Source organism: Rana temporaria, chromosome 10 (genome assembly GCF_905171775.1).
Source record: "Rana temporaria chromosome 10, aRanTem1.1, whole genome shotgun sequence".
Taxonomy (NCBI): domain Eukaryota; kingdom Metazoa; phylum Chordata; class Amphibia; order Anura; family Ranidae; genus Rana; species Rana temporaria.
In genome coordinates this window covers 12,730,522-12,750,925 of record NC_053498.1, presented here as the reverse complement: position 1 = coordinate 12,750,925, position 20,404 = coordinate 12,730,522, and the positions used below count along the sequence as shown (strand labels likewise).

The 20,404-nt window shown below is 41.9% G+C and overlaps 1 protein-coding gene across 1 annotated transcript in view; it reads left to right on the top strand.

Annotated features, from left to right (window-relative positions):
* The window catches only part of LOC120916337 (B-cell receptor CD22-like), a 30,472-nt gene extending 11,116 nt beyond the window's left edge, over positions 1-19,356 (top strand). Inside the window, exons 3-10 of the mRNA XM_040327247.1 lie at positions 216-479; positions 3,851-4,114; positions 4,198-4,443; positions 9,095-9,218; positions 9,639-9,702; positions 14,378-14,472; positions 17,901-17,955; positions 19,207-19,356. Of these exons, the coding sequence (XP_040183181.1) occupies positions 216-479; positions 3,851-4,114; positions 4,198-4,443; positions 9,095-9,218; positions 9,639-9,702; positions 14,378-14,472; positions 17,901-17,955; positions 19,207-19,332 (1,238 nt within the window). The 3' untranslated portion in view covers positions 19,333-19,356. The remainder of the gene's footprint in view (positions 1-215; positions 480-3,850; positions 4,115-4,197; positions 4,444-9,094; positions 9,219-9,638; positions 9,703-14,377; positions 14,473-17,900; positions 17,956-19,206) is intronic.
* The last annotated feature ends 1,048 nt before the right edge of the window (positions 19,357-20,404 follow it).

The following is a 20,404-nucleotide window of genomic DNA, read 5'->3' as shown; positions in this document are numbered from 1 at the left end:
AAAAGTAAAAGGGATAGCACACCTTTGGACCGACAGTGGTGACTCCCTGGCTTCCTATTCCATTGTTCCTAAAACTCCAGTAATAAAATTTGCTCCTTACTAAAGTCTTGAGAGATTTAGGAGGTCAGCAGGTCATGCATCTCACCAACAAGCAGGAAAAAATTTAAGTCTACAGTGGAATTGTCTTTTAAGCAAAAAATTATTTTCTTCACCAGATGCACCAAAAGACGTGACGGTCATCTTACGCACAAACAACATTCTTTTGGAGGGTAGTGATGTGACTTTAACATGTTCCAGCAGATCTAACCCTCCTCCACGCAGATATGAATGGTACCGTGGGAATAGCAAAATTAAGTTAAACTCTGAAGAGAAGGATTTAAGAGTACTGAATATCAGCAAAGACACGGAACCCTTTTCTTGTACTGCAATAAATGATGTTGGGAGAGGAGAATCGCCACCGACACTGATACCTGTGCAATGTATGTATATCATAACTCAGCGGTAACAGGTGACCTAAGGGTTTGGTAAATAAAGGGTCAGATAATGCATGAAGTCCCCTTTTTGATATGTTTTTGTCTCCAAAACCCCTTCACCAAGAACCTCCTGGAGCCGAGTTCTCAGCTCTGAAACATAAGGTAACTTTTTTAAGAATCTAAAGAAAAGCAAAATGTATATCTCATCTTTGAGTGAGCGATAGTGACTCCCTGACTTCTTATTCTATTGTTATTCTATTGTTTTAAAGTGACATGTTCTCCTCAGTAAATGGTAAATGTTATCAATTTTTTTCACTTCTTTTTACTTTTAGAGGGCGTTGTTTTTTGTTTTTTTGTTTTTTTAAAGTGTATTTTGTGTGTGTACTCGAGAGAGGAGCCGGACTGCAGGAGTTGGGAGTAGGCAGGCCTCCCCCAGAGGCAATCTGCCACCTTTCTCTATGCCCAGGGTGGCAATGGCGGGTGTGTGAGGGGGTCCTCCCACACAGCCCGCCCTACCTGCTCCGCTTTGAAGCCCAACGGGGCAGAGGGACTCCCTGTAAGGGAGTGAGAGGATCTAGCCCGCTCAACCAGCCCCGTTAGTCCTTCGCCTCTCTTTTTAGAGACCGCGTGGTCAAAGTGCGTGATGTTAACCCAATTTCGAGTGCGTGTAAGTGTGGTGATTTTTGTGGGAGGGGGGTGGGCGTACTAAGCGCAGGCTTACCTCGCATAGCACACCCACCGGGAGCCGGGCTGAGACCACCAAACTCAAATCACATGTAGCTGAGACCGGGATCCGAACCCCTAGCTGCAGAGGTGAATGGCTTGTCAGCGCAGTGCCAATCGCGTTGAGCCACCGCAGCTCCCATTGTTTGGTCTTTTAACCGCTTCCCGACCGCCGCACGCCGATATACGTTGGCAGAATGGCACGGGCAGGCAAATGGGCGTACCTGTATGTCCCTTGGAATTCGGGAGTTTGCTTGCTTGTCCCGGGAACTCAATATTCGCCGGTGTCCTGCGATTGTGGTCAGGAGCGACAGAATGGGGAGATTCCTATGTAAACAAGGCATTTCCCTGTTCTGCCCAGTGACAAGACACTGATCACATCTCCCTGTCATCGGGAGCAGTGATCACTGTTGTGTCACTTGTAGCCCATCCCCCCACAGTTAAAACACATCCCTAGGACACACTTAACCCCTTCATCGTCACCTAGTGGTTAACCCCTTCCCTGCCAGTCACATTTACACTGATCGCTGTATAAATGACAAATGTGTCAAAAGTGTCCGATGTGTCCGCCATAATGTCGCAGTCACGATAAAAATCGCAGATTGCCACCATTACTAGTAAAAAGCAATTAATAATAAAAATGCCATAAAACTATCCCGTTTTGTAGACACTATGGGCCAGATTCATGTACCTGCGCTGCGGCGTAACGTATTTTATTATTTAAGTTTCACCGCCGCAAGTTTTCAGCGCAAGTGCTTGATTCACAAAGCACTTGCCTGTAAACTTGTGGCGGCGTAACGTAAATCCATCCGGCGCAAGCCCGCCTAATTCAAATGGGGCGTGTGTCATTTAAATTAGGCGCGCTCCCGCGCCGAACGTTCTGCGCATGCTCCGTTTGAAAATTTCCCGCCGTGCTTTGCGCGAAATTACGGCGCCCCAACGTGTTTTTTGAATAGCGACGTGCGTTACGTCCTTTCGTATCCCCTGACGTCTTACGCAAAAAAAAATAAAAAATTTAATTTGACGTGGGAACGACGACCATACTTTAACATGGATGGTCTAATATTACACCACCTAAATAGCACTCGTAACTTTAGGACGGGAAAAGCCGACTAGTGACGACGTAAGAGAATGCGACGAACGCGCGTACCTTCGTGGATCGCCGTAAACAGCTAATTTGCATACCCAACGCAGGAAAACGACGCAAACTCCACCCAGCGGCCGCCGGAGTATTACACCTACGATCCGAAGCCGTACGCCTGTCGGATCGATGCCAAAAGCCGTCGTATCTTGGTTTGAGGATTCCAAATCAAGATACAACGCGGCAAATTTGAAAATACGCCGGCGTATCAGTAGATACGCCGGCGTATTTCTGCTGTGAATCTGGCCCTATAACTTTTGCGCAAACCAATCAATATACGCTTATTGCAATTTGTTTTAACAAAAATATGTAGAAGAATACGTATCGGCCTAAACTGAGGAACAAATTTATTTTTTTATATATTTTTTGGGGGATGTTTATTATAGCAAAATGTAAAAAATAGAGCTTTTTTTCAAAATTTTCACAATTTTTTGTTTAAAAAAATAAAAACCACAGAGGTGATCAAATACCACCGAAAGAAAGCTCTATTTGTGGGGAAAAAAGGACGCCAATTTTGTTTGGGTGCCACGTCGCACGACCGCGCAATTGTCAGTTAAGTGCCGAATCAGTGCTCTGGTCAGGAAGAAGGTAAATTCTTCCCGGGCTGAAATGGTTAATGACAGCTGTAGTCAGGTACCTCTGCAAACTGTGTAGTGAATATTTTATTATTTAAATGGACACTGTCATGAAAGGATCATGCAGGTTGCCAATGATGAACTCTCATTTGGAAACGCTAGTTTCTGTCAAATTAAAGCAATGGCTTCAATGCTGTCTGAGCAGCTAACCCGGAACAAGCACAAAAACAATGAGGTCTGACACTTTTTTGAACCTGATTTAAATCATGCTTGTTCTGAGTCTGTGATTCAGAAGTACATATAGTGGATGTAAACACCATTCATGAAATTTGAGCTGGGCACATCTATCTGTAGTGTTTACTCTCTCTCCAAAGCCCTGAGGCTTGTGTCTTTCTGCTGCTTCATTCTTCTTTTATCAGTATAAAAACTTCTGACATGTTCTCTGACAACTGAGATAAAACCTGCTTGAAATTTGTGGGTGCATAATAATAGATTAGCAGAGAGATGGTCTATTTACAGCACAGCTCTGCACAGCTGTCACACAGTGTATGCCAAGAATCCACACCAACAGGTGGAACAGGAAGAGAAAATTCTAACACTATGTACTTTCTAAACAGTCTAGGAAGTTGAAGACAGCAGATATACATGCAAATCTTATGTAGATTTGTTTCACCTCTGTGTATCATCTGAGGCTGTGGTATATGTGAGGGTTTACATCCACTTTAAGTGAGACACAGCCAGGCAACTAGCATTTTTAAGATTAGACCAGCAGTGCTTCATATTTCCCTCATAACAATTTAGGGCTCTGTGAGATATAGGAAGTCAACATGTCATGCAGCTTGTCGACTATAAAAAAAATAATAATAATAAAAAAAAACAGAAATAACCGTTATAAGTGGAATTGCCCTTTAAGCATACAATATTCTCTTCTTCACCAGATGCACCAATAGATGTGACGGTCAGCTTATCCAAAAATAAAGAGCTTTTGGAGGGTAGTGATGTGATTTTAACATGCTCCAGCAGATCTAACCCTCCTCCACAAAGATATGAATGGTACCGTGGCAAAAGCAAAATTAGGTTAAACTCTGAAGAGCAGTATTTCAGAGTACTGAATATCAGCAAAGACACTGAACCTTATTCTTGTGTTGCAATAAATTATCTTGGGAGAGAAGAATCACCACCAATAGAGATACCTGTGCAATGTATGTATATAACTCAACAGTAATCGAGACAAACCTTTAGATTGTAATATTTTATTTTACAGCACATTTTATGTGTTTTGTAGATGCTGCTACTGGAGTTCATGTGGTTGTGATTCCCCCAAGAGAGGGCGCTACTGAGCTAAAGTGCAATTTTATGAGTAGCAACCCCAGTGTGACTCATTACACCTGGATCAAGGATGGAAATATCCTATTGAATAAAACTGAACAGATCCTGGTATTAGACAGCAATGAAGATAAATCAGGGATGTACTCCTGCATTGCTCACAACACAGCTGGAAGCTCCACCTCCGCAGAGCTGGAACTTAAAGGTCAGAAATAAAATACATTTTCTTTTCTTTATACTTTTAAGGAAATCCTTGTAGTTTTTTCCTGTCGTTGCCTTTTGTCTCTACCTGCAAAAATAAAAAAATACAACTTTCTCCCTGAGGCACACTAGCAATCCTGTACTAAAAAATCACCTATGTATTAAGCCCTAGGCTTAGGGACCTTGCATACTAGTCAATGATAAGATCACTAAGCAAAGCACATACTGTACGTGAATACTTAAGAAAAAACGGATTATATTGGACTTTACTAGAACCAGAGAGGAAACATCAGACATTATTGTATAAACAGGTAAATATTTATGTAGCACTCTCTACAATAGATAGGTGCTGGAGGTGAGGATTTGTGTGTGGTAGCTGCCAGGCAGGTACATTTAGGCAGGCCAATGCTGCATGCTAGGCCTGCTTGTTTTGATCTGGGGGCAGGGAGTGGTTAGTGTAGCAGTGGGTGTGACCACCTGTGCTTCAGTTCTTGGGTGCTTCCCCTGCTTCCAGGGAGAATGTTCTGGAAGAGGGGCAGGGCTTGGAATTGGAGTGACAGGGAGCTCATGTGAGGAGCCCTGACCAATCCCCAACTGAAATTGGCAGGGGGCAGGCCTCCTTCTCAAACTCAGGTCCAGCCAACTGGAGGGAGTTGTCAGCTGGGAGCCGTGGAGAATGGAGTGTTAGATCGCAGCAGGAGGCCCATCCTTATCTGGGGGAGGGGGGTGCACGCCTCGGCAGAGAAGCCCGGGAGCTGGAAGGGAGCCTCATCCTTCCACGGTCATGGAAGAGATGTCCTGTAACAGAGGGGCTGGAGAAGCGATTGGTACGCATGTCCGGTTAAGTTCTTCACCATGGACTCAGGGCAGGAGAAGGTTGGTGGGTGAGACACAGTGGATATCTGGAGGAGGCATGCCAGGGCAGATGGGTGTGAGGCCAGGGGACAGACTGTGGGATAATGTGTCAAAACGATGTGGCCTGCAGGCACAGGATTTCCAAGTCAGGCTAGCCGGGATCAGTATAACGAGAAAAACAACAAGAGGCAGGCGCCACTCAGTAAACTGTAAAACTTTTAATATGACAAATAATAAAAGCACTCACATTTAAGTGTAAAGGTTCAGGCATATAGATGCTGTCCTGCGGGTCGTCATGTTCAGCCAATAGATGTGAGGGTCCCTTGGAAACACTTGCACAGCGCTTGTGCTGTGTAACGAATGCAGCGCTGCTCAATACAGTCTTGTATATGGATGGATGTGCACGGATGTGCAAACAGGGCTGCTGGAGCGCACGCCGAGAAGCACGCTTGGGACGCTATGGCTGAATGAAAGGAAGTGACGTCATCGCCGGGGACAGCAATTGTGCGACGCGCTTCCGTGCATATGCTGTGATTCGGAGGAAAACAAATTCATAGCTCGCACCTTTTTCAAGCTGGCTGTAGGGGTCACTGCAGCCTGTATTTATATGCCTCTCAATGGTTGCCATCTTGTGGCCAAATAGTAAAAAGTCCTCTGTAATGAGGAATCATTACTATAAATGGTTGTTATTTTTTGCTAAACGAAATTGAAAAGGTGAAATAAGTGTACAGATCTCGGGGATAATTTTTCCAGTACATACATGGATACATTGCCAAAAAATTCATCTATATATATATATATATACACACTCGATACTATAGTACTTAAAACATGATGATAGTAAAATAAAATCAATAGAATGGGATGAGAAGGGGAAATTAAAAAATTCTCTCAATCTGCGGAATAAAAAGATGAATGGAACCAGGAATGGATAGTTCTGCAATAAAATTTAAAAATATATATACATATGCACACACACTTGTGTATACATACATATATACATGTAACTAAAACATGTACACACTCACTCATATGTGCGTTGTAGGGCATGAACACTGAGGCCTAGTACACACGAGAGGATTTATCCGCGGATACGGTCCACCGTCACGTCCACGTCCACATCAACACGCGATGACGTGTTGCGCCGTCGCCGCGATGATGACGCGGCGACGTGCGCAACACTGTCATATAAGGAATTCCACGCATGCGTCGAATCATTACGACGCATGCGGGGGATCCATTCGGCCGGATTGATCCGGTGAGTCTGTACAGACCAGCGGATCAATCCGTTGGGATGGATTCAAGCGGATAGATTTTAAAGCATGTCTTCAAATTTTTATCCGCTTGAAATCCATCCCAGGGGATAAAAATCCGCGGAAACAGATCCGCTGGATTGTACACACCAGGGGATCTATCCGCTGGAGCCGGTCCGCGGATCAATTCCAGCGGATGGATCCTCTCGTGTGTACGGGGCCTAACATGTATACTGAGCTTATCTAAAAAGAGGATAATTAAAATCAACATGGTTAACCAAAAATCTGAGAAATTTTGAATAAATAAATAACATCAATGATAAAATGACGATGATCTGGAATAAAACTATACACTGTGTCTTATAAAATTGTGGAAATTTCTAATTCTTCATTCAAGCCACCAGGCCTAAGGGCATCAAGGGAATATATCCAGAATGTTTCTCGTTCACATAGGCGATGGAATCTTTCAGCCTCCGTTAACCTATTGGATATTTGCTCTATTACCCATACTTTTAGGCACTCGGTTGATTTGTTGTGACATTCTAAGAAATGGCGTGGAACACTGTGCTTGTCTTTTCCTGCCTCTATTTTCCTTCTGTGTTCGCCAAACCGTTGGCGTAGTGGCCGTATAGTTCGACCAACATACAGGAGCTTGCAAGGGCAGGTCAATGCATAGACCACAAATTCTGACCCACAGTTGTAAAATTCTTTACTCATATAAGTTTTACCTTTACTTGAAAACTATTTTTGGCCATGATTGGCAAACTTGCATGTTTTGCAGGTGGGCTTTTTACATTGATACATCCCTATTAAAGAAATCATAGGGATAAATTCTTGCACGGATAATTTCTTTAATTTGCTTGGAGCAATTTTGTTTTTTATGTTTGTTGCCCGTCGATAAGTGGTGATGGGGGCATCTGATAGTACAGTTTTCAAGTGCACATCCTCCAATAAAATCGGCCAATGCCTCTTGAAAATTGCTTCCATATCTTTATACCTTGTGTGGAATTTGGTTATGAACCGGGTGGGTTGGGCAGATCCTTTGTTTGGAGAAATTTTTGATGGTTTAGGATCTCGATATAGGTCACAAGCTTGATTTATAAGGGAAGCTGGGTATTTTTTATCAAATAGTTTTGTCTTCATGATAGCACTCTGTTCTAAATAATCTTTTTGTTGTGTGCAATTTCGCCTGAGACGGCAAAATTGACCCTTAGGGATATTGTCAATCCATTTTTTGTAATGGCAGCTTTGGTAATGGAGGAGCGAGTTTCCTGCAGTAGGTTTAAAATGGGTTTTTGATTCAATTTTACCGTTTGTATGGTACAATTCAAGATCTAAAAATACTAATTTCTCCTGGGATCAGTAGTCCACCAACAAAATCAAGATTTTAAATTAGCAAAAGCAGCCCAAAGGGTGGCGCCATTCGAATGGAACTTCCCCTTTATAGTGCCGTCGTACGTGTTGTACGTCACCGCCCTTTGCTCGAGCATTTTTTTTCACAAACGTCTGTATGCAAGGCCGGCTTGAGAGGAAAAACATTGTTTTTTTGCGTACAAATAATGGTCCAGATGTATTTAGGCTGGTCATATAATGCACATGGGGGTCCTTGGCCTTATTTTCTGGCAGTTGGTGGTCCTCCATGATACAAAGAGTGGCAGTGACTCCTGATGCCATCATTGCTCTCTGCATATTTACACTGAGTGCAGTGTGCCAATGTCAGACTTCCTCAGAGGGAAAACCCATGAAATCCTGCACTCACAGTATGTCTTTAGCCTTCCAGGTTGAATGAAGATGGGTGTCCTTAACCATTTACGTACCAATGTATGTTTTTCAATGGCAGATTGTGGCCCTTTATTTACCAAGTTCTGTTTATGAATAGTATTGGATAAATAGACATGAGGCGGCCGATTCACTGAGTGATCACCATATACCCAGTCATCATTAGATGGCTGGGTACACAGAGACACTGGGGGAACTTACTTAGACTGGAGTCAGAATTTGGAACAGTCGTGCAAAGTAATCTATTGGCTTCTAGCCTCAGCTTGTTCAGTTAAGCTTTGATAAATGAAAGATAGAAGCTGATTGGTTGCCCTGCAAAACTGCTCCAGCCTTATTAAACTTACCTCACTGGACCCAGTTGATTCAAGGAGCTGGGTACCATGTGATCACTGTGATTGGTCATCACAGAAATTACTTGGTACTATTTATAGTGTTGATCCCTCCATTTCACCGTACTTATGAATGGGCACAGCATGAATGGACCAGTCGCTGCAACTGCTGATTCATTTATACTTTTGCAGGGACACCGGATCTTTTTTTCCCATTTAGGCCCCTTCTCTTCTACACAGGCTACTAATACTACTTCACAACTGTAGGTTGCTTTACCTTGATCTCATAATAGAGGACACACCAATTTCTGAATACCCCCCAGATGTCTACCCTAATTTGTTGGCTTCTTGGTTGTCCTTTTTTCTATGTGGCATTGCTCTGGACTTGTATGGGCATTTGTTGTATCTACTAAAGCTCTTAAATTTTGTTTCATCCCAGACAGCACCGTCAATCAAAACTTGGGTGATAATGAAGACAGTCCTAATTTACTTCTGATCCTGGGGGTTTTGGCTGGAGTCATCCTTCTGCTCTTCCTTGTGGTGATTGTCTTCTTTTATACAAGGTAAGGCAGAAAAATTACCCAAGCAAACTATAAACTGTTTTTGGTCCCAGATAGTTTTAGCCATAATGACAATCAATGATTTGAGAGTGCCAACCAAGATCAATAGGTCCAGCTGATCTCATATTTCCAAAAGGGAGGTCATTTTCCAGTTATCATGTCGTTGAAGTTGGGATGATGACAGGTCTATTCCATAACCCAGACAGAGAAAGTGGTGTCACCCTGGCAGAGGAGTGAGTAATCAAAAGAGTTCAGCAACAAAACAATTGTGAATCTTACCCCCATTCACTGATGAGTCAAGTCAAGATAGTAAGCATTTGGTGTCCAAGAATAATGCACGTTCCTAAAATAAGAGAAGTGCAAGCTGACTTGGCCAACTTGATGTCTATGATTTAATAACGTAATATCTTCTCCTTTCGGTAGACGAAAAAGAAAGCCAACTGCTCCGTTATCTCCAATCCGTGGCGAAATTCCTTCTCATTTTCCGGTGAGTATTTATTCATTGCTTGTCTTAAAGGGGTTGTAAAGGTTGATTTTGTTTTTTTAATTACAAACATGTCATACTTACCTCCACTGTACAGCTCGTTTTGCACAGCGTGGCCCCGATCCTGGTCTTCTGGGGTCCCTCAGGGGCTTTTTCGGCTCCTCCCCGCAAGAGCTAACCCCCTTCTTGGGAAGCAATCTCCCAAGGGGGTTAGCTTGGAACTATTTTCATATTACTGGGTTTGGTAACACTTTAAGCCCAGAGGGCAAGGCGAAACATGTTGGGGGTGGAATGGCTTGAATGAATCGAGATGAGGCTGCTTTTAAAGTGGTTGTAAACCCATTACAACCACTTTAACCTACAGGTAAGCCTAGATTAAGGCTTACCTGTAGGTGCAAGAAATATCTCCCAAACCTAAAAGGTTTAGGAGATATTTGCAGAAATAGCGGCACCGATATCTACGGCGCATGCACTGCACTCCAGGAAAGATGGCGGCATCGGAGGAGGTGAACGATCTCAGGTAAGTCATTCATAATGAGCTAGTATGCATAGCATACTAGCTCATTATGCCTTTGCTTTGCAGGGTGTATTTTTTTTTAACCACTTCAATACCGGCCCATTGTCATATGACGTCCACAAAGGACCCCTACCATCCCGGGTGGACGTCATATGATGTCCTGGGCTTTGTGGGGGGATATCTGAATGATGCCTGCAGCTAGAGGCATCATTCAGATATCCTTCTCTTCTGCCAGCGATTCTGTGCAACATAAGAACGATCATAGCGGCGACCCCCTCCCGCCGCCATCCGGTACTTCTCCGGGCTCTCTCGTGCCATCGGGGGCCCGGAGAATGAATCGTCCGGCGCTGGCAGGAAGCATAGAGATGACTGGTGACCAGATGGTCACCAGTCATCTCTATGACCGTCGGAGGACCCGGGCGCGATGTGATGATGTCACGCCCGGGCCCCCGTAAGTAAACAAAGCCACAATTGCGGCTGCTAAGCAACAGTAATCATGAGATCGGTGAATTTTTTTTCACCGATTTCATGATTTCATGCCTGGAGGAGAGATGCGGGGTCTTATTGACCCCGCATCTCTCCATAAAGAGGACCTGTCACACACATTCCTATTACAAGGGATTTTTACATTCCTTGTAATAGGAATAAAAGTGATAATAAAAAAATAAAATAAAAAACAAAGTGTAAAAAAATAAATAAATATGTAAAAAAAAGAAAACATTTTTTTTTAACGCCCCTGTCCCTGGTAGCTCGCGCGCAGAAGCGAACGCACACGCAAGTCCCGCCGACATATGTAAACGCCGTTTAAACTACATATGTGAGGTATCGCTAGAGTGCCAGCAACAATTCTAGCACTAGATCTCCTCTGTAAATCTAAACTGGTAACCTGTAAAAAAAATTCAAAGCGTTGCCTATGAAGATTTTTAAGTACCGAAGTTTGGCGCCATTCCATGAGTGTGCGAAATTTTAAAGCGTGACATGTTAGGTATCTATTTACTCGGTGTAACATCATCTTTCATATTTTACAAAAGAATTGGGCTAACTTTACTGTTTTGTTATTTTTTTAATACATGAAACTATTTTTTTCCAAAAAAAAGGCGTTTGAAAAATTATTGCGCAAAAACCGTGCAAGTAAAAATGTTTCAATGACCATCGTTTTATTCCCTAGGGTGTCTGCTAAAAAACATATATAATGTTTGGGGGTTCTGCGTAATTTTCTAGCAAAAAAATGATGATTTGTACATGTAGGAGAGAAGTGCCAGAATAGGCCCGGTATGGATGTGTGTATAAGGCCCCGTACACACGAGAGGATCGATCCGCTGAAATTGATCCGCGGATCGGTTTCAGCGGATAGATCCGCTGGTGTGTACGATCCAGCGGATATTTATCCGTGGATATATTTCGGGCCGACCGATTTCCAGCGGATAAAAATTTCTTAGCATGCTAAGAAATCTATCCGCTGGAATCGGCTCCAGCGGATCGATCCTATGGTCTGTACAGACTCACCGGATCGATCCGTCCGAACCCATCCCTCGCATGCGTTGTAATGATTCGACGCATGCGTGGATATCCTTATATGACAGCGTCGCGCACGTCGCCGCGTCATCATCGCGGCGACGGCGCGACACGTCACCGCGGTGTGAATTCGGCGCGGATTTCGATCCGATGGTGAGTACACTCCAGCGGATCGAAATCCTCAGAGGATTTATCCGCGGAAAACGGTCCGGAGGACCGTATCCGCGGATAAATCCTCTCGTGTGTACCCGGCATAAAAGCCCTGTATGGAAGTGGTTAATGAGAGGGTTCACTTCCTCTTTAACTACTAACCAGTCGACCTAGGCAAGGTTTGTGGTGGTTGGGCTATCTCTTCCTACTTCTACAGTCACCAACTTTTTTAATTTGCAATTTTTTTTTTTTTTTTAACGTGTGCCTATTTAAATCCAAGATGCAGTAAAGTGCTTTGATTTGTTGAGGTAATGGAATAAACAAAGAAAAAGGATAACAAAACAGCCTAAGGTGAGAGGTCAAAAGAGACAAGCCTTCTCCTGTAGATAATCTGTATAGGCACCATTAGCATTGGCATTGTAGATACTCAATATGGCTGGAAGTTTGAGAACCCGTGACTATGACTTAGGCCTCGTACACACGACCGAGTTTCTCGGCAAAAACCAGCAAGAAACTTGCTGGGAGATATTTTTTTGCCGAGGAAAGCGGTCGTGTGTACCTTTTCGTCGAGGAAACTGTCGAGAAACTCGACGAGCCAAAAAGAGAGCAAGTTCTCTATTTCCTTGATGGGAATGGAAAAAATTGGCTTGTTGAGTTCCTCGACAGCCTAACAAGGAACTCGACGAGGAAAACGATGTGTTTCGCCCGTCGAGTTTCTCGGTCGTGTGTACGAGACTTCAGACAAGCTTGTTGGACATCCTATTCCAAAACCATAGGCTTTAATATGGAGTTATCTTCCTCCTCCTCCTCCTACAACATTCTCCACTCTTTTGTAGTGTGTCTGGGGGAATTTGTACCCATTCAGCGAAAAGAGCCTTTTCGAGGTCAGGTACTGATGTTGAATGAGAAGACCTGGCTCTCCATCAGTGTTCTAATTAATACCAAAGGTGTTCAGTAGGGTGAAGCCGGGGATCTGTGCAGGACACTCAAGTTCCTTAACACCAAAGTCATCAAACCGTGTCTTTATGGAGCTGTCTTTCTACACTGGGGCACAGTCATGCTGGAAAAGAAAAAAAAAGCCTTCCCCAACGTGTTACAAGGATGGAGGAGAACAATTGTGTAAAATGTCTTTGTATTTTGTAGCTTTAACAGTAACCTTCACTTGAAACACTTGAGCTCCTTAATTTGGTGGGATGCCAACCTGATTTTTGCCACATAGGTAGGTGTGTTGAACAGATGTCCACACAATCTTTGGTCATATAGGCAGGGCCGCCATCAGGGGGGTACATGCAGTACACATGCAGGTCCCCAGGGCCCCAGATGGCAACCCCCTTTTTTTTATTTATTTTTAAATAAAAAAATATATATTTTTTTAATATATTTTTATTTTATTTTTTATTAAAGGGACAATTTTTTTTTAGGGGTCCGGAGGCCCCCAGATGGCAACCCCCCTTTTTTTTGTAATTTCTTTTTATAAAAATAAAAAAAATATTAAAGGGCCCAGAGGTCCCCAGGGCCCCAGATGGCAACCCCCCTTTTAAAAAAAATATATATTTTTTTTTTTATATATCTTTATTATTTATTTTTTTCTTTTTATTAAAGGGCCCAGAGGTCCCCAGGGCCCAAGATGGCTGCACCCCTTTTTTTATATATATTTTTCTTTATTTCTTCTTTTTTTTGTGAAGAGCCCCCCCTGCTCCTCAATTCGCGGCAGCCCCCCCCCCCCCCCCACTTCTCAATTTCAAGCGGCAGCACCCCCCCCTGGTTCTCTGCTCCAGGGGGCCCATGCCTGAAGCTGTGTAAGGGGCCCCACAATTCCTGATGGCGGCCCTGCATATAGGGGAGATATACTAAAACTGGAGCAGATACGTCTGGTGTAGCTCTGCATAGAAACCAATCAGCTTCCAGGTTTTATTGTCAAAGCCTAATTGAACAAGCTAAAGTTAGACGCTGATTGGCTACCATGCAGAGCTGCACCGAATTCTGAGTGAGATTCTCAGTTTTAGTAAATCAACCTCTTAGGCTGGCCATACATGGTCGAATTTCGAAAGAATTTTCATTTAAAAATCAGAAAATGTGTGTGTTTTGTGATCCGATGGTGCCACCATTGATTTTAAAATTCGACCAACCAAGCCTTCAATTTCATCTCATGATGCTACAGAAAATAATTTTCGTAGCTGGGAATCTTCTTTTCTTTCTGGGAATTTTCTTTTCTTGCACATTTTTTTTTTCGATTACATTTCTTGCCTGATTCTCCCATCATTGATTTTTTTTTAAAAAATTCCAACATGTCCGATTATTAAAATTCAATGGCCACACGAAAATCGGCTAATGGTGCGAAATACGAACGAAAATTCAAAGATACGATTTTCAAAAGAAAATTCTTTCGAAATTCGACCCATGTTTGTGTAACGAGTGTTCTAATGAGTAACATGATAATTTGTGTGCACATTATCCAAAACTTTGTTTATTTTATTTACTTTTTAATTAATTCAGAGCATAAGAGATCAAGATGAAGCATTAGTGCAAGAACACCAGTATGGAAACATCCAAGTTAATCCAAAGGTCCATCCTAGGTCCCAGCGATCACTGTGAGTTTCTCTTACCATACTTTTCATTTTATCGGAGATTCTTAGGAAGCCCAACCAGGAACCCAGCCTCCTGCAATAGATATATAAAAAATGCTATAAAAAAGCACATTTGAGCAAGTAAGCAATATGTAACCATGGCTCATTTTCCCACCACGACCTCTTTATTAGCCTAATTTTTTAGCATACACAATTGCTCAACAAGCCATATTGTAATTTCATGTTACTAAAAATTACCTTTCCTATTCAATCTGCAGCCACTGCACTTTTCTGTGAAATTGAATGCAACATGGCGACCTGGAGATGTTCTCTACACAGATGGTGTACAGAATGCCCCCAAAATGTCATTTCCTGCTTGTGTGATTGGTTTACTGATTTTCCCAAAAGTCTACACAGATTTGCGGTAGCTGCTGCAATAGGAATTTCAGGAGATACTTTCCAAGGGCTGAATATGTCTAAAGGGATGCAGACCCTGCAGCTTTTCTCATTAGAACACTAAGGCCCAGATTCACAAAGGAGATACGACGGCGTATCTCCAGATACTCCGTCGTATCTCTGTGTTGTGCCGTCATATCTATGCGCCTGATTCTTAGAATCAGTTACGCATAGATTTGTGTTAGATCCGACCGGCGTAAGTCTCTTACGCCGTCGGATCTTAACTGCATATTTATGCTGGCCGCTAGGGGCGTGTACGCTGATTTATGCTTAGAAATATGTAAATCAGCTAGATACCATTTTCCTCGACAGAATCCATCAAGAAACTTGGTGGCAGAGCTTTTTTGCCGAGGAAAATGGCCGTGTGTATGCTTAGAAACCCGTGCATGCTCAGAATAAAGTATGATATAGGAGCGTGCCTTCGGTAAAAGTAGCGTTCGTAATGGAGATAACACATTGGTCACGCTGTAACGGACTGAAAAGCGCAAATCGTTTCTCACCAAACTTTTACTTAACACGCAGTAACATGAGATTAGCAAAAGCAGCCCCAAGGGTGGCGCTAGTGGAATCAAACTTCCCCTTTATAGTGCCGTCGTACGTGTTGTACTTCAACGCGTTTGAGAACAACGAGATTTTGTCTTGACAGTGTGTACGCAAAGAAAGCTTGTCAAGATTCTCGACAAGCCTTGCAAGGAACTCGTCGAGGAAAACGATGTTTAATTTACGACGAGTTCCTCGGTCGTGTGTATGAGGCCTTAGCTCCTAAATGAGTGGACAATGCTGCCTCTGCTGCACTAAAACTTCAAGCAGTATTATAGGCCTTGCAAAAAATGTCCTTTGCTGAACTACAGAACACCTTTTCACTTATGATATAGAGAGATGAGGAAAGAGGAAGGAGTCATGCAAGAGAACTGGACAGGGCTGACAACACTGCTTGGGAATTTAGTAAATTAGTGGTACGGAGTTGTTAGCTCAGTGCAGGAAGTTGGGAGCTCACTGGGTTTCTGGCAGGATCAACTGGTATTTTTCTGTAACTACAGTATTTTTAAAGGGGTTGTAAAGGTTTTTTTTTTTTTTTTTTTTTCTAAATGGGTTCCTTTAAGCTAGTGCATTGTTGCTTCACTTAGCTTTTCCTTCAATTTCCCTTCTGAATGTTTTTTTTTTATTTTTTATTTGTTTTCTTTGTCTGAATTTCTGAATTTCTCACTTCCTGTTCCTCCTCAGTAAGCTGTTCTGGCTGACTAACCCCAAGCCAGAACGGCTCGGATGATGGTGGAAAGCTTACAGAGGAGGAGCAGGAAGTGAGAAATTCAGACAAAGAAAAAAAAACATTTAGAAGGGAAATTCTATATAAATTTCAAATGCTCCTGATAGAGATACCTCATATTTTATTTTTTTAATTATAAAAACAATCATTTTGAAATATATTTGGCAGAATAAAAAAACTAGAGTAAGTAGTGGGCTCCTATCCAGGAAAAATGGTTAAATAAATATAGGATGTTTGAAATGTTTTAAAATGTATGGGGCAGATCCAGGTAGATCGGCGCATTCTTCCATCCGGCGTAGCGTATCTATGATACGCTACGCCGCCGTAACTTACAGTTTTTTTTGGTATCCTGAAAGAATTTCTTACGGCGGCGCAGTGTAACTTAGGCGGCGTAAGGGCGCCCAATTCAAATCGATGTGATGGGGGCGTGTTTTATGTTAATACGTCGTGACCCAACGTAAATGACGTTTTTTTTTACGGCGCATTCGCCGTCCATGGGGGTATCCCAGTGTGCATGCTCGAAATTAAACCGGAACAAGCCAATGCTTACGACAGTGACGTCATTCTATGCAAAGCCCTATTCGCGAACGACTTACGCAAACAACGTAACATTTTCAAAATTCGACGCGGGAACGACGGCCATACTTAACATTGAGTACGCCTCATATAGCAGGGGTAACTATACGCCGAAAAAAGCCTTACGCAAACAACGTCAAAAAATGCGCCGGCCCGACGTACATTCGTGGATCGCCGTATCTAGCTAATTTGCATACTCAACGCGGAAATCGACAGAAAACGCCACCTAGCGGCCAGCGTAATTATGCACCTTAGATCCAACGGCGTACTAAGACGTATGCCTGTTGGATCGATCCCTCATTCAGTCGTATCTTGTTTTGTGTATACAAAACAAAGATATGACGGGGGAACTTTGAAATTACGCGGCGTATCAATAGATACTCTGCCGTAATTCATTTGTGGATCTGGCCCTATATGTATTTTGTATGGTATGCGGAAATATCCTTAAATAAAATAAAGTTTAAATAAAAATAAAATAAAAAAAGAAGGGAAATCTAAGGAAAATGTAAGTAAACCAACAATGCACTAGTTTAAAGGAACCTATTTAGGAAATAAAAACAAACCTTTACTACCCCTTTAAGGAGACAATACAGGCACAAACAGAAATAGAAACCTGAGAAGAGGTTCTAACCCTTCTCTGCTATATACAAGACAAAAAAAAATAATGTTATTTGGAGGTAGGCTTTAAAGTAGAACTATAGGCAAACCTTTTTTTTTCATTTTGGATAGAGCATGGGCAAGTTATAACCCCTGTCAGATTTTTTTCTGCCAATCTGTGTCCCATTGCGTAGATTTTCCTTCACTTTCTGTCCCATGCCGAAAAGCAAGTGAGAGGAAATCCCTGCAAATTAAGGGAATTCCTTGGGGACCCCCAGATCACCAGAACTTCTTTCACTTTCAATGATAATGGTTAACAGGACAGACAGAAGGGGGAATCTCCTTAATATTGCGGGGGGGGGGGGGGCATATATCAATAATAACTGATAGGTCTTCTAATCCCTCTCCACTCTGTCCGAAACTATAAAAAGTTTGCCTTTAGTTATATTTTAAATGGAAATAAAAAAAAAAGAAAATTCAGATGCTCTTCATTTATTCCGCATATGATAATATTAATGCCCTAACTGCTCACTGTTATCTCTTGTTCTGATTTCAGGTATTCATCTCATGTGTTGGGAGAACAAAGCCATGCAATCTATACCAATGAAGAGGTAAGGCTTTGTGTTCTGAGGTGGGCTTGTAAGTGGTGTACCCCAAGGTTCAGTGTCGGGACCCTTACTGTTTAATATCTTTATACATGATATTGGGTCTGGGCAGGGCCGCCATCAGGAATTATGGGGCCCCTTACACAGCTTCAGGCATGGGCCCCCTGGAGCAGAGAACTGGGGGGGGGGGGTGCTGCCGCCTCAAATTGAAAAGCAGGGGGGCTGCTGCCGCGAATTGAGAAGTGGGGGGATGTCGCCGCTAATTGAGAGAATTGAGAAGTGGGGGGGGGCTGTGAATTGAGAAGCGGGGGGTGCCACAAATTGGGGGGGTTGCCTTGCCCTGGGGACCTCTGGGCCCCTTACAAAAAAAAAACATATATATATATATATATATATATATATATATATAAAAATAAAACATTTTAAAAAAAGGGGGGGTAGCCATCCGGTGGCCATGGGGACCTCTGGGCCCTTTAATAAAAAGAAAAAAGAAGAAAAAATATATATATAAAAAAAAGAAAAATTATTTTTTTATAAAAAAAAAAGAAGGGGGGTTGACATCCGGGGGCCCTGTGGACCTCCGGGGCCCTTACAGGTGTACTGCCTGGATTAAAAGTACCATTTCAGTGTTTTCAGATGACACCAAACTATGCAGTGGAATAACGTCCTTACAGGATGTCTCCAATTTACAAGCCGACCTCAATGTTCTGTCTGATTGGGCAACTATGTGGCAGATGAGGTTTAATGTTGATAAATGGAAAGTTATACACTTGGGGGCTAAGAATATGCATCATACATAATGGGGGGAGCCAAGCTGCGGTTTCCAAAGTGAGCAAAGTCCTTTCTTGTATAAGAGAGGTATGGACTCCAGAGACAGAGAGATATCATCTGTACAAATCATTAGTAAGACCTCATCTGGAATATGCAGTTCAGTTTTGGGCACCAGTTCTCAAAAAGGATATCAGTGAACTGGAGAAAGTGCAGAGAAGGGCAACCAAACTGATAAGTAAATTCGGATTTTTCTGGCGAATGCATTTTTTTAACGAAACAAAATAAATGAAAACGAATTTCAGGAGTAACTAAATAAATATATTTTTCAGACGAAAACAAGATTCATAAACAAAATATTTCACTGTGACCATGTCTAATAAGGATTTGATATCGATCTAAAATGACACAATATGAGGTTCAGGAGGGGTTTAGTAGATAACTGGTCAATTACAAAAGTGATAATTTTTATTTATTTTTTTCTTACAGTTTTTACATTCAGAAACAGATATTGAATATTCCACCATCGCACATACTCACCACGGAAGAAGGCAAGATTTAATTGATGGTGATGGCTACGGAGACAATGTCAGTTACGCTACTATAAAACATTAAAAAACAAATATATATATATATATATATATATATATATATATATATATATATATATATATATATATATACACTCACCGTAACTCACCAGCCACTTTATTAGGTCCACCTTGCTAGTACTGCATTCTATGCTATGTTCTTGGTGGAATAGATTCAACAAGGTGTTGGAAGCATTCCTCAAATTTTTTTCTCCATAGTGACATGATAACATCACACAGTTGCTGCAGATTTATTTTATTTTTTTTAATAAAGGACTTGTCAAACTGGGTGTCTTTATTTTTATGGTTACAACTATTTTTTTGTGAATGTTCTCACTTTCCTGGCCATCCAGGCTGCATGTTCAGATTAGATATGTGCAATTTGTTTAGCTCAAAATTTCGACAAATTCGTTAATTTGGAAATATCCGAGATAACGAAAACCCGCTTAATGAATTTTTCTGAATATTCGTAAATTCAAATATTTGAAAATTCATGAATTCGAAAATTCGTAATTTTGGAAATTCGAAAATTCGAATATCCGAAAACCGGAAAATGTCGAAATCTGAGATAATAACTAACTATTAATAACTTAACTATTACTAACTATTGAAGGTGTGAAAGAGGGCGCTAGGGGAATAAGGACTCACTGGTAAGGGTACCCTCACACGGAAGGGACCTCTCAGTAGGTCTAATGAATTAGATATAATAAACACTCCTGTGACAATTAACAAAAAAGAAACAAAAATAACACAATAATGTAAATATCTATATAAAGACAATATGATAAACTAGATACTGTGAATTTTGAGCTGAATTTTTTTTTTATATTTCACGATCCCGTGAACATGCACAAAAAATGCTGTGAAAAGAAAATAAGTGTCTCTCTTTAGCACTCTAATTATTGCAGTCCATTAAGTGTAGTTTTCCCGATAGGGTAAGTGATCATACTATACGAGGTGAATATTCATGCAGCCATCACCATCTATTACAGCTTCACCCGATGTGTTCTGATCTAGTAATGCTCTTACCGGAGGGTGTGGACCCCTTTAATTAAAAAGAATGGTCTGCTGAGCTGAACAGGTTAAAGTGCCTGCAC